This window comes from Rosa rugosa, chromosome 7 (genome assembly GCF_958449725.1).
Source record: "Rosa rugosa chromosome 7, drRosRugo1.1, whole genome shotgun sequence".
Lineage (NCBI taxonomy): Eukaryota > Viridiplantae > Streptophyta > Magnoliopsida > Rosales > Rosaceae > Rosa > Rosa rugosa.
Window position 1 is genome coordinate 13,835,641 of NC_084826.1, and position 10,901 is coordinate 13,846,541.

Below are 10,901 nucleotides of genomic sequence, written 5' to 3' on the forward strand. Positions count from 1 at the left end.
AAAGCTGCAAGGCTTCTCCTGGTAATAAGAGGTCTCTAGTTCGAATCTCAACTTGTGAAAAACATCCCTTGAGGAGGAGCCATACCCGAGTTGCTCTCGTCCCCGGAGTGATAGCTCACTCGGCTACTATTTTGTTCACCAAAAATATATTGAGTATTCTCAAAAAAGAAAAGAGCAAAACGAAAATTGGGCTGCAGACTGAAATTAAGCATGAGATCACCCTTATTGGGCCAATTACATCAAAGCCCGATTTAAGAGAAGCAAACCATTTGTTTACTAGTCCAATCTTTTCCTAGCTAACCGCCATTTTCGTTATCATTTACCATTTGCCATTTACTATTCACCACTCACCCACTTCTGAAAATCACAACCAACAAAAAAATCTTAACCAACGGTGCTGCAACTTCACCGATGAGAGTGATGGCCACTCTCTCTCAGTTTCCGGGCTTCCCTTCCCTCCTCTCTCCCAAACTCGTCTTCTTCGACCCGAAACAACACCAGCTCAAACTCCGGCGATGCACCGCTCAACATCCACCGTCTCCGGTACACTTCTCGGTTCGCGCTTCTTCGTCCGTCAAGAAATCCAGGTTCACTGTTTCGCTCGCTTCCGTTACCAGTTTCTGTTTCTGGTTTCTTTTCCGCTCTGACATTTCTGTTGTGGTTGGAAAATTGAAGGCGGAGGAAGGTGAAGAGCAATGAGGAGCTTTGCAATGAACTCATGGAGTTTATCGCTGCGGTTGGACTTCCACAAGGTCATGTTCCCTCCATGAAAGAGCTCTCGCAGAACGGAAGGTTCTTCAATTTCTTTTCTTGATCGATTTTTTGTTTTTATTGTTCATCATGGCGTCGGAAATTTCATTTTTTTTTTCGGCCTGAATTTTGTGTATTTGCATAGTTAGGGTTTATCTATGGAATTAGTTTAGAGATAATTTCATTAGTTCTACTTACATTTGCAATATGAGGTAGTGTATATTAATAATAGTGTTAAAAATGAAGACTTCACTTGTTTTGTATTGTTTAAATGGAATCATAGGAATGACCTTGCATACATTGTGAGACGGAGGGGATATAAACTTATAAGAGAGCTTCTTGCGGACTCCAAAGAATCAGAATCGACGGATGTGGATGGTAATGCGGATAACTTTATAGCTGAAAATGATGATGGTCAGAAAGATATAGTGACAGGTCAATATATGGTTCTTTCTTCTAGTTTAAGTGTGAAACCTTATTTTACAGTGTATGCAACTGTTACTGATAGCCTCTCAATAATTCAAAAGGTCAGTATCAAGAGGTGAATGATGTGGTTGAGGAATTCTCATCCTTGAGTGAAGTTTCAATCTTGGAAAGTAGTTCTGAAGCTTTGGTTACTGATCCAGTTCTGAAACACGATGATGGTGTTGATGTACCTGTGGAATCTTTGACGGATTCACTTTTGCAGGACACATCCTCAGGTAATTTAGAAGGTCATGGTGAACGGGTGGATGGTATGGAAGGCAATGGTCGTGTGTCAAATGTTCCTATTATTGAGAGTCATGTCAATAGTTCTAAGATTGGTACAGCCTTCAACTCCGACCACCATACACCAGTAGAAATTTGCACCAATTCATCATTGGATGTACTAGAAGATTTATCCTTACCGACCACCATTCCCATCAAACAAAATGATTCTGATAGTCCAAATATTGGTTGGGATCTGAACTCTGATGGACAACCTAGTGTGCCTATAGAATCTGGGACCCATTGGTCCTCAGATAAAAAAGCCTTACATAGGGACCGGGATGGGAAGGTTGACAATATGGCTGATGAAGTTGCATTGTCAACCAAAGCTTCAGTTATGGAAGAGGAAGATCATCACTCTAGTTCAGATCTTGAACTAAATCAGAATTCTGATGACGATAGCGATGCACCAGTAAAATATCCAGTGAATTTGCCCTTGGAGGAAAAGGTGACAAAATTTATGCAGAATGGAGACCTGGATGCACTTGAAGGTAAGTTTCATTAAGGTATCTTATTTTTGAAGTTGACAATTTTTTATGTTGTTCAGTGATATATGTCATTTCGTATTAGCTCTGGTGAACTGTCATTGATGCTTCGTTTTTTGGTTACTATTGCAAGAAGTGCTCTTTAGCATTAACATTTATGCTATGCTTTCCTTTCATATTGTGTGTTAACGTTCAAATATGCTTACTTTTCATAGTATTTGTTACTATACCAATATGCATACCTTTCATACTATCTGTTACTAATACACTCAAGCATGCTCACCTTTCATGCTTTTTTGGACTTTGTTTAATTGCTTCTTTGAGATTTAATAAAGTACTTTGAGTTGCTTGATGCTCAGATAACATCTATGGTGTATCAATTGAGAGTGATGCTGAAGAAATCAAGAGTAGCAATAAGTTCGGGAATGCTGAAGAAGTTCAACTAAGAACTCCTACTTCAGAGTACTCAAAACATATGTTTGATGGAAGTGACGCAACATCTGAGCAAATTTTGTCTTCAACAGCAGTTGACCCCCCTCTTGGGTAGTAATTTTAACATCTGTTCAAAGTGCCATATTTCTCAACTTTTCTTAATCTTCCATTGCTGTATGTTGTTACTATTTAATTCAATTCAACATGGTAGAATCTCTTTCATAGCAGTAAGTTCTTACACTTTTTAATTTCTAATAATCAATTTCATGATAGAACCATGACCCTAGTTGTACCCTATGCTACCAGGGAACATCAACATTCTGAGCATGCTCCCTCTTTCTATTTTTTTTTTTTTTAGGGAGGGAGGGAACACAGAGCTGCATTCTAATACCATTTTATTTGTATTTTATATTAAATTTAATTAGTGAGAAGTTAGACAAGAGAGGATAGTCAAGCTGTGATCTGTAGTATCAAAACGGTTACAATCGCAATATGTTGATATGATCTTACAAAACTGGAACCATTTAGTTATCTTCTGCATAGTTTTCAACCTCTATAGATAATTCGCTGCAATGCTTTTCTTGGCACCTCAGTGTTTAATGTATTCTTACATTAACTTCGTTCTTGTTCATACACTTAGTGATGCTACTTCATTAGCTGATTCGCGGAGTTCTCTATCTGACAAGAATTTGGATGTTAAGGTCATTACTTATACTGTATTACTCAAAATATCAATTTTGATTAAGTGGTTTGTTTTGATGACAGTATACATTGATTATTGTGATTCTGTTTACAGACAAGTGAAAGGGAGGATCAACATGATATTAGTCGTCTCAAGTCCATTCTGGTACTATATTTATCCTTCTGTGTCCCTATTTTCTTGATGTTCTGCTTGTATTTGGAGCTTTAAATGCGAACTATTGTTCATGATTCTGATTGTATTCTGTTACGTACTCAGCATCAGAAGGAGTTAGAATTGTCTCGGTTGAAAGAACAGATTGAGAAGGAACAGGTACATTAGTTACTTTAGTCACAGTATGTTGCTTGCAGTATATTAGAAAAAGCAAAATTGGATTATACTTGATCAAATATGACATACATTAGCAGATCTTCAGATTATGCATTGCACTTAACACAAATCTTAAGGCAATAGGGCATTGCAAGAGCTAGCTAGTTAACAGAGTTTCATTTAGGAAATATGAAATATGCATGTTTTTATTATTATTATTATTATTATTATTATTATTATTATTATTATTATTATTATTATTATTATTATTATTATTATTATTATTATTATTTTAATTTATTATTTTTGCATATAAATTTTTCTTAAGAATCATACTTCTATGGGAAATACAGAAACTGAATCTTATTATTATGGATTTTACTTCTTCCTTTAGCATGCCTTGTCGGTCTTGCAAGCAAACGCAGAAACAGCAATCAGCGAAGCACAAAAGCTTATCTGCGAAAAAGATGCAGAGTTGCTTGCTGCTGAAGAAAACCTTTCAGGACTAGTGGAGGTATTGCATCTGCTATTTTGCGGGATATCTTTCCTATTATTGTTCTCTTAGAGCTTGAAGTGTAGTAGGATGTTCTCTTTGAAATCAAAGGCCTAGGAATCTTCTCTAATATTTCATACATCAACATATTTACATACATAAGTCCCAAGTTCTGCATGATAAAGTAATTAGGACTTTGAGCTTACTATTATTGTCTGTGAAAAAGATAAGATCACAGTTCCTCTCCGAGTTTTATCACTGCTGTTGTCTCTCTTCATTGTTTGTATTCTCTTTAAATGATTTCATGTAATGACTGGTTGAAATTAATGACATGCTGATGAGATTAGGTTTCCTAATTTTGTCAGGTTGAGATCCAGTATCATGGTGATGGTGAAATTGTGGAGGTGACCGGTAGCTTCAATGGTTGGCATCATCAGATTAAATTGGATCCACAGCCACCATCCAGTATCATAGACCATGCTGGATCAAGGTCTTACATTCTCTTTGTTTCCAAAATTGTCTGTATAGTTTGGCATCACACTTTTATTTGATTTATTTACTTTTTGCTGTTGCTGAACACCTATACTTCCTGAAGAATTATCATAGCGAATTTGGCATATTATTGTTATATTGTAGGTTATTATTGTCTTTTCCTTCTTTTTTCCCCGCTATTCTTTCATTTAAAAATTTGTGAGTTTTACCTTTTTGCGGATCCCACATAGATCCTATGGTCTCAAGGTTCCGCTTCCCTTGGGCCTATTTCATTTTGTTCTCGTAGAACGTTAGCATTTTGATGGTCTTGATGCTGACATTTGTTTTGTAAAAAAGTAATTTTATGTACTTGATGCTCACATTTAATGGTGGAATAGTTACTAATTGCTATGTGTACATGTTCATCCAGGAAATCCAGGCTGTGGTCAACGATGCTATGGCTTTACCCAGGAGTATATGAGGTATGCACACTTAGCAGCTTAAGAATATGAACCTTATTATTCTATGGATAGAAGAAAGAATACAAACTTTGAATAATTGTCTAAATGTGCCTTTTTGTTAACTGCAGATAAAATTCCTCGTTGACGGCCATTGGAGTATTGATCCTCAAAGAGAAACAGTTACTAGGGGTACAATATGTAATAACATTCTCAGAGTTGACGGTTAAATGGCTTGGCAGGAAGGGCATTTATCTATCTACCACAGTGGTAAAGTTAGTTACATGCATCTCATTAGTTCTATATGTTTGGTTCAAATACTGTATCAGGCATAGCGGGCTTATCACTCATATGAAGGTGATAAAACAACCTAACACTTGAAAGTCAGACCTATCAAATGAAAGCAGAAACCTAAGATGTGTTTTTCGATCTTCCTGGTGCCTCCTTATTGAGTTCTTCATGTCTAATGTGTTGCAGACAAGGAAGCAGCTAAATTATCACTTGCTAGATGTTTGGCCTATCGTTGAGGGCAGAAGCAAAATTGAAGTTGAAGCAGTCTTTAGCCTATGCCATCAGAACGATAAATCAAGTGGAAGACCACACACAGACGGAGAGGAGAGGAGAGGAGAGGAGGCACCCAGAATCATGATCATACTTCATACCATCGCCATGTTCACTGTACAAAGTAGGAGGCTATGAAATCTGTTTTGTGCAAATGTATATATCTGCCAGTCACCAGAGCTTCATTTTCCTATTAATTTTAGTTGCTTGAGGTCCGCATACATGGTTGCAGTAATCTTGTTCTGGTGGAATTCTGCTGAATACAAAAAGAATTAAATTGTCGAGTATTAGCATAACTTGAACATCCTCGTAACAGATCCAGATGCAGTTATGCACATGCTATCAAATATTGAATGTCAGTATTTGAAATCGAAACCTATGATTCATGCATTACTCGACTGTATTTAGATCCTAGTATTATTTGGTGTCACGTATTTTCAGAATGGTTCTAGGATTCACTGTTTAGGTCCGTGAGTACTCGGTATTGTTATATTACTCGACTGTCGATTTAGATCATCCAAGATGGCCTGAGTTTAAGTTTTTTTTTTTTGTTTTTTTTTTTTGTCCTTTTTCTTTTGGGGTGGGAGACTGTTGGAGACCCGTTGCAGCTTACCACCTGTCCCACTTGATCACCGGAAAGAGATTGGTGCGTGTTGAAACCACGTGGAAAGGTCGTTACCAGTTACTGTCCATAACCTTCGTCCTCTTAGTCCTTACATAGGACTGATAACTCACAGGCGTGTCTCCTTCCTCGCCTTTCCCATTACTCTCCTTAATTCCTTTAGTCTGTTCTCTTGCTATCTCTCACTCTATCAAGCACTGTCTACTCCACTTCACAGAACCACGCTCTTCTTAGATGGCCATGGTCACTGCCTCTGCTCATTGTTCTCTCAAGCTTTCCTCTCCTTTGCTACGCACCTCTGCGTTTCCCACTATCCCAACAGCTTCCTCCAAATGCTTCTTCCCTTCGTCGTTGACGCCTGATTTATCTGCCACTAGAAGAAGAGCTCTCTTCTCTCCTTCAGTTATAAAAAGCAAAATTAGCCAAGATGTTGATTGTGTTGAGGAGGCTGAGCGGCTACAAATACAAGTGGGGAAGCCCAGTGAGACTTTCTTGTACTCCAATCTTCTGCCTCTGCTGTTTTTGGCTGCTCTCCCTGGAGGTACCATTATTTCGCTCTCTACTCTTTTCCATTGTTGATGGGTTAGTAACTTTAGTACTCCTGCCATTCATGATTCATGGCTAAATGGTGCTATCTTTGCCACATCAAAGTCTCAGTTTCTTATTAAGATAATTATTTTTTGGTCTACTTATATTTGGCACAGCCTTGGGGGAAATTATAAAACTAGGATAAATGGACATACACTTTATAAGGAAGGTGTGTAGTATGTGAATCTTTGTGGGTTCGTTAGTCCTTAGAAAGTGAGAGTTCCACTTCATCCACCTTTGAAAGGATTGTGTTTCTCTCACTTGTTAATGGGGGTTAAGAGATTAACACAATAATGAAGGAAAGGATAGGGATAGCTTAGTTTGGCTCAATGTGTTTCTCTCATTCTGCTCCTTCTGACAATTAGGCTGTGCCTATCAAACTTCTTGGGAATACTCTGAATAGCACATTGTAGCTTAGTTTCATAATTTGGGGATTCTTCCAATTTTCCTTTATTTTTCCTAGTTGCTTGAGTCTCAACAGAAGTTTTCTACCTTTGAAATTGGTATTTCTGATTTACTGCATCTGTTCTCTGTTTCTAAATTATATATAGCTGGCCTTTTATCACATCGAAATGTATAACAAACTGGGTCATATTACTGATTTTAATACTCATACGAGTCCTTTCAGCTGGTGCTGTGACATCTCTATTTGAGCCTTTCGTTGAGCTTGTCAAATCATTCAATCTTCCTGGATGGCTAGTGCATTGGGGTCATCCAGGCAACATGGTATACCTCTCATACATGTTATGCCTTCCATATGAATATTATCTAGAATTGCTTGACATAATTTTTTATGGAATTTTCTTTGTAGGCTGTTGTGCTTTTTGCAATGGGTGGCTATGGATCTTATCTTGGATACCGGATACGGTATTCTGATGATATGGTATGAAAATAACACCGACTGCAGCATTTATGTTGTAACTGAAATGTATGTTGTGTTCGTGACATGTTGCATTCATTTCAGGAGGAGAAGGCCAAAGCCAAAGACTTGCACCCCAAGCTTCTAGCTGGGATGTTTTTCTTCTTTGCTGCTGGAGCTACTGGTGGAGTAACAGCTCTTCTCACTTCTGACAAACCCATTTTTGAGAGGTACTTTCAGAAATCATGCTTCTTTATTCGATTTCCCTTTATATATAGTTTTATTTTCTTCGGGTTCTCCTCAGTCAATTTTGTTACTAAGCATCTATTCTTGCAGCTCTCATGCTGTCACTGGATTTATTGGCCTTGGTCTCTTGACCATTCAGACAATTTTACCTTCTTTGTTTGAGGTAATATTCATTCTCAAAAACTTTGTCTTTCCCCCTATTTCCTCTTTGAGATGTACCTTACCTTTTTATGTTAATTCCTTTCTCTTTTTCTTTACAGGGTAATCCAAACTTAAGAAGTGTTCATGGGGTCTTGGGTACTGGGATAATGACATTGTTTGTTGTCCATGCTGCTCTTGGACTTCAACTTGGTCTAAGCTTCTAATATCCTCTCCATGCCTAGATTTCTTGGACATTCTTCCATTCTTTTAGCTGATTAGCCTTCATATTTGGACACCAATCAAGTAAAAAGCAGCAAAACAAGTGGGATTTGTAATTCGGCAGAGAAACATACAGAACAATCGATGATCATGAAATTGTTCCCCAAATAAAGTAGATATGATGTTATGCCCCAACATGTGAATGTTTTATATAGTTTAATACTTTAATCTAAAGATGCAACATCTCATGTGAATTTAAGACTCTTTTGTGGAGAACATCGAATATCATATCCATATGGAATTTGAACAATAAAAGAATTCTCTGAACTGGATAGGTCGTGGATTCATCAACTCCGTATATAGTGGAATACAGAATATATAAATGCAATGTGTGTGTATATATCTCTTCGTCACTCGTACTTGGTAACCGGGTAAGAGCAAGTTCACCCGTTGGGTCACCCATTATTCACTGCTTTTTAGTGTTATTTTCATCCTCTGGGTCACGAGTACAGTGTATTTCGTGCCCTGGGTCACCCTGGATCACTTTCTGAGTCACCATGGTGACCTGCATAGTGTATTTCGTGCCCTGGGTCACGGGCACAGTGTATTTCATGACCCAGAGAATGAAAATATACACTAAAAAGTAGTGAATAGTAGGTGACCCGGTGACCCAACGGGTGAACTTGCTCTAACAACACAATTATTTGTAACCGGCTCTGAGTGGAAGACACTGGCTCCGAGTGGAAGACAAAGTGTGTGTTAGTGTGTAATCGTAAACTGAGAAGCCATTGGATCACTTCACAAATAATATAGACACAATTGTACAAGATTAAGAACAAGAAATAAATTTAAGAATGGATCATGAACCTTTAAACTGAATGACCACTCAATCCAAGTTTAGGTCTTCTGTGCGCATTGCATCTCATTTTGGTATTCTTTGTATGGGGCAAGAATCTGTATTATCGAGAGAGTATGAGAGAGTGAAGGGACCTTAAGCTTTACACAAAAATTGGATATTCTGTAACCTCCCATATAGGAAAAAAATTAAGTCTAAATTCCTATTGTAATTGCATATCTTATTAGGTTAACTCAATAACCAAGTCATATTAGATTCCAACACAAAATCGTTGTAAGTTGCGACAATGGAGCCAATAGGAATAAGAAAGTTAAATGGGAAAACCTAGTAGAGCCGCTCTGCTAGGGTTAGGAGTTTGCCGCCTTTGGTCTGGCTTCTCAAGAATTGTCCCCCATCCTCGATGGAACTCGTTTTCAATACCATCACTGGGATCGGATGAATTGTCCTCGTTGTCTAGAGGTGCCACGCAACAGGGGCTGTTAGGTAATCAAGAGATCGGGATCTGTGGATTGCAATCGAGTTTTGGCCAAGGATTGAAGGAGCAGTCTGAGATCGGTCATATCAGAACCTTGGCTGAACGCCTAAGGCTCAATTTGAAGGGTACAGCGTCCGACTGTGTGCAGCTTGCTGCGACAAATTGGACAATGTGTGGGCTGACAGTTCGACTTTAAGGCGGAGAGCAATGGCTGATCAGAGCGGCCACGGCTGGCGTGGCTCAAAGAGGGGGTCGATCAGTCTAGCTTTGTGTTGGAGGAACTTTCCCAACAAGTGATGGCGAGGTCTGTGATAGTCTCTGGCTTGGGACCGTGAGATGTCAGGTCGGTGTAGGTGATGGCTCTTGGCGTTAAGCTGATGGGGTTGGGCTGGATCTCTGCTGGCGAGACGATGGAACAAAGATGATCCTTCTCCGACGAGGGGCAGTGGAGCAGCTGCCAAGCATGAGGTCGGTGATGGTTTGGATGCCAAGAGAGGTTTTGGGTGCCCAAAGTTGGGACTGGGCCTCTGCTCTTTTGGATTGCTCAGGTAGGGTTTGCGGTTGGGCCTACCTACTTGAGGTGTTGCAAATGGTGTATGAGCCCGTTATTGTTAGGGTTCGTATCTGGGACCCGGGAGACTTTTTAAGGGCCCTAAATTTTTCTGCATTTTGAAATTGCTTCTTTAGTTGCTTAGAGAAGATTGTTGGACAAACTAAATATATCAAACTTGAACCGTTCAAATTTATAATTTTAAATCACCGTTTTGAATGCCTTAACGATCACTGATTTGGCTGAAAATTTGCAGAAATGATATACACATTAGGATCTAAAAACTGAACGGTTGAGATGTCAAAATGTGATCGAAAAGTTGGTCTAATGCCCTATCCCTAGAAAAGACCAAAAAAAAGGGATCCCTCACTAGAAAGGCCATATATATATATATATATATATATATATATATATATATAGCCCCCTTCCAATGAGGGATACCTATTTTTGGCCAACTTGAGGGATAGGCTACCAGCCCTTGGATGAGGTTTAATGAGCTTGGACGGCTGAGATCGAAAACAGTGATTTAACCCTTATCTAACCCAATTCTTGAACTCGGGTCCGTTCTCAAGCCTCCCAATTTCTTCTCTTCGTCTCTCTCTCTCTCTCGCTCAGAGAATTTGTAAATCGAGCATGAACTTCTCTAGAAATCAGGTGGGTTTTGTATTTGTAGTGAATATTTGATTTGTTGAGGGAAATAGTCCACTCTTGCCTTAGATTTCAATTCAATTGCAGAAATTTACAAGGAAATAGTCCATTAATCCAGAGCAATCCCACCGCCATTGATTGGAAGAGATGTTGTCGGGCAGCGTCATCCAAAACTACAAGTCGTTCAGCGTCCTCTCCAACCCTAACGTGCTCAACGTCCGCTCTCACATCGTCGAAAGCGACTCTCTCCAGGCCCCTCCCGATCAGGCTGAGGCCGCCGAGCTCGACCCC

The 10,901-nt window shown here is 39.0% G+C and overlaps 2 protein-coding genes across 4 annotated transcripts; both read left to right on the top strand.

Moving 5' to 3' along the window:
- The first annotated feature begins 326 nt into the window (after nt 1-326).
- Nucleotides 327-5,796, top strand: LOC133722347 (protein PTST homolog 3, chloroplastic). Of its 3 annotated transcripts, none has more exons than XR_009852634.1 (13): nt 327-587; nt 676-792; nt 1,034-1,185; nt 1,278-1,988; nt 2,342-2,525; nt 3,055-3,115; nt 3,211-3,261; nt 3,373-3,426; nt 3,818-3,937; nt 4,282-4,406; nt 4,818-4,869; nt 4,977-5,202; nt 5,323-5,796. XR_009852634.1 is itself a non-coding variant. In XM_062149236.1 (13 exons), the coding sequence occupies exons 1-12, from the start codon at nt 412-414 to the stop codon at nt 5,073-5,075; spliced, it is 1,902 nt and encodes a 633-aa protein (XP_062005220.1). In that variant the 5' UTR covers nt 327-411; the 3' UTR covers nt 5,076-5,120; nt 5,323-5,796. The 3 variants fall into 3 exon arrangements, 2 of the variants coding, with proteins under 2 accessions (XP_062005220.1, XP_062005219.1); XM_062149236.1 differs by having other exon boundaries at nt 4,977-5,120; XM_062149235.1 differs by having other exon boundaries at nt 328-587; nt 4,977-5,115.
- A 270-nt stretch (nt 5,797-6,066) lies between these two features.
- On the top strand, nt 6,067-8,345 carry LOC133721898 (uncharacterized). Its single transcript, XM_062148667.1, has 6 exons — nt 6,067-6,569; nt 7,245-7,342; nt 7,428-7,499; nt 7,581-7,705; nt 7,812-7,884; nt 7,982-8,345. Exons 1-6 carry the CDS (start codon nt 6,263-6,265, stop codon nt 8,084-8,086), a joined length of 780 nt encoding a protein of 259 aa, XP_062004651.1. The 5' UTR covers nt 6,067-6,262; the 3' UTR covers nt 8,087-8,345.
- The last annotated feature ends 2,556 nt before the right edge of the window (nt 8,346-10,901 follow it).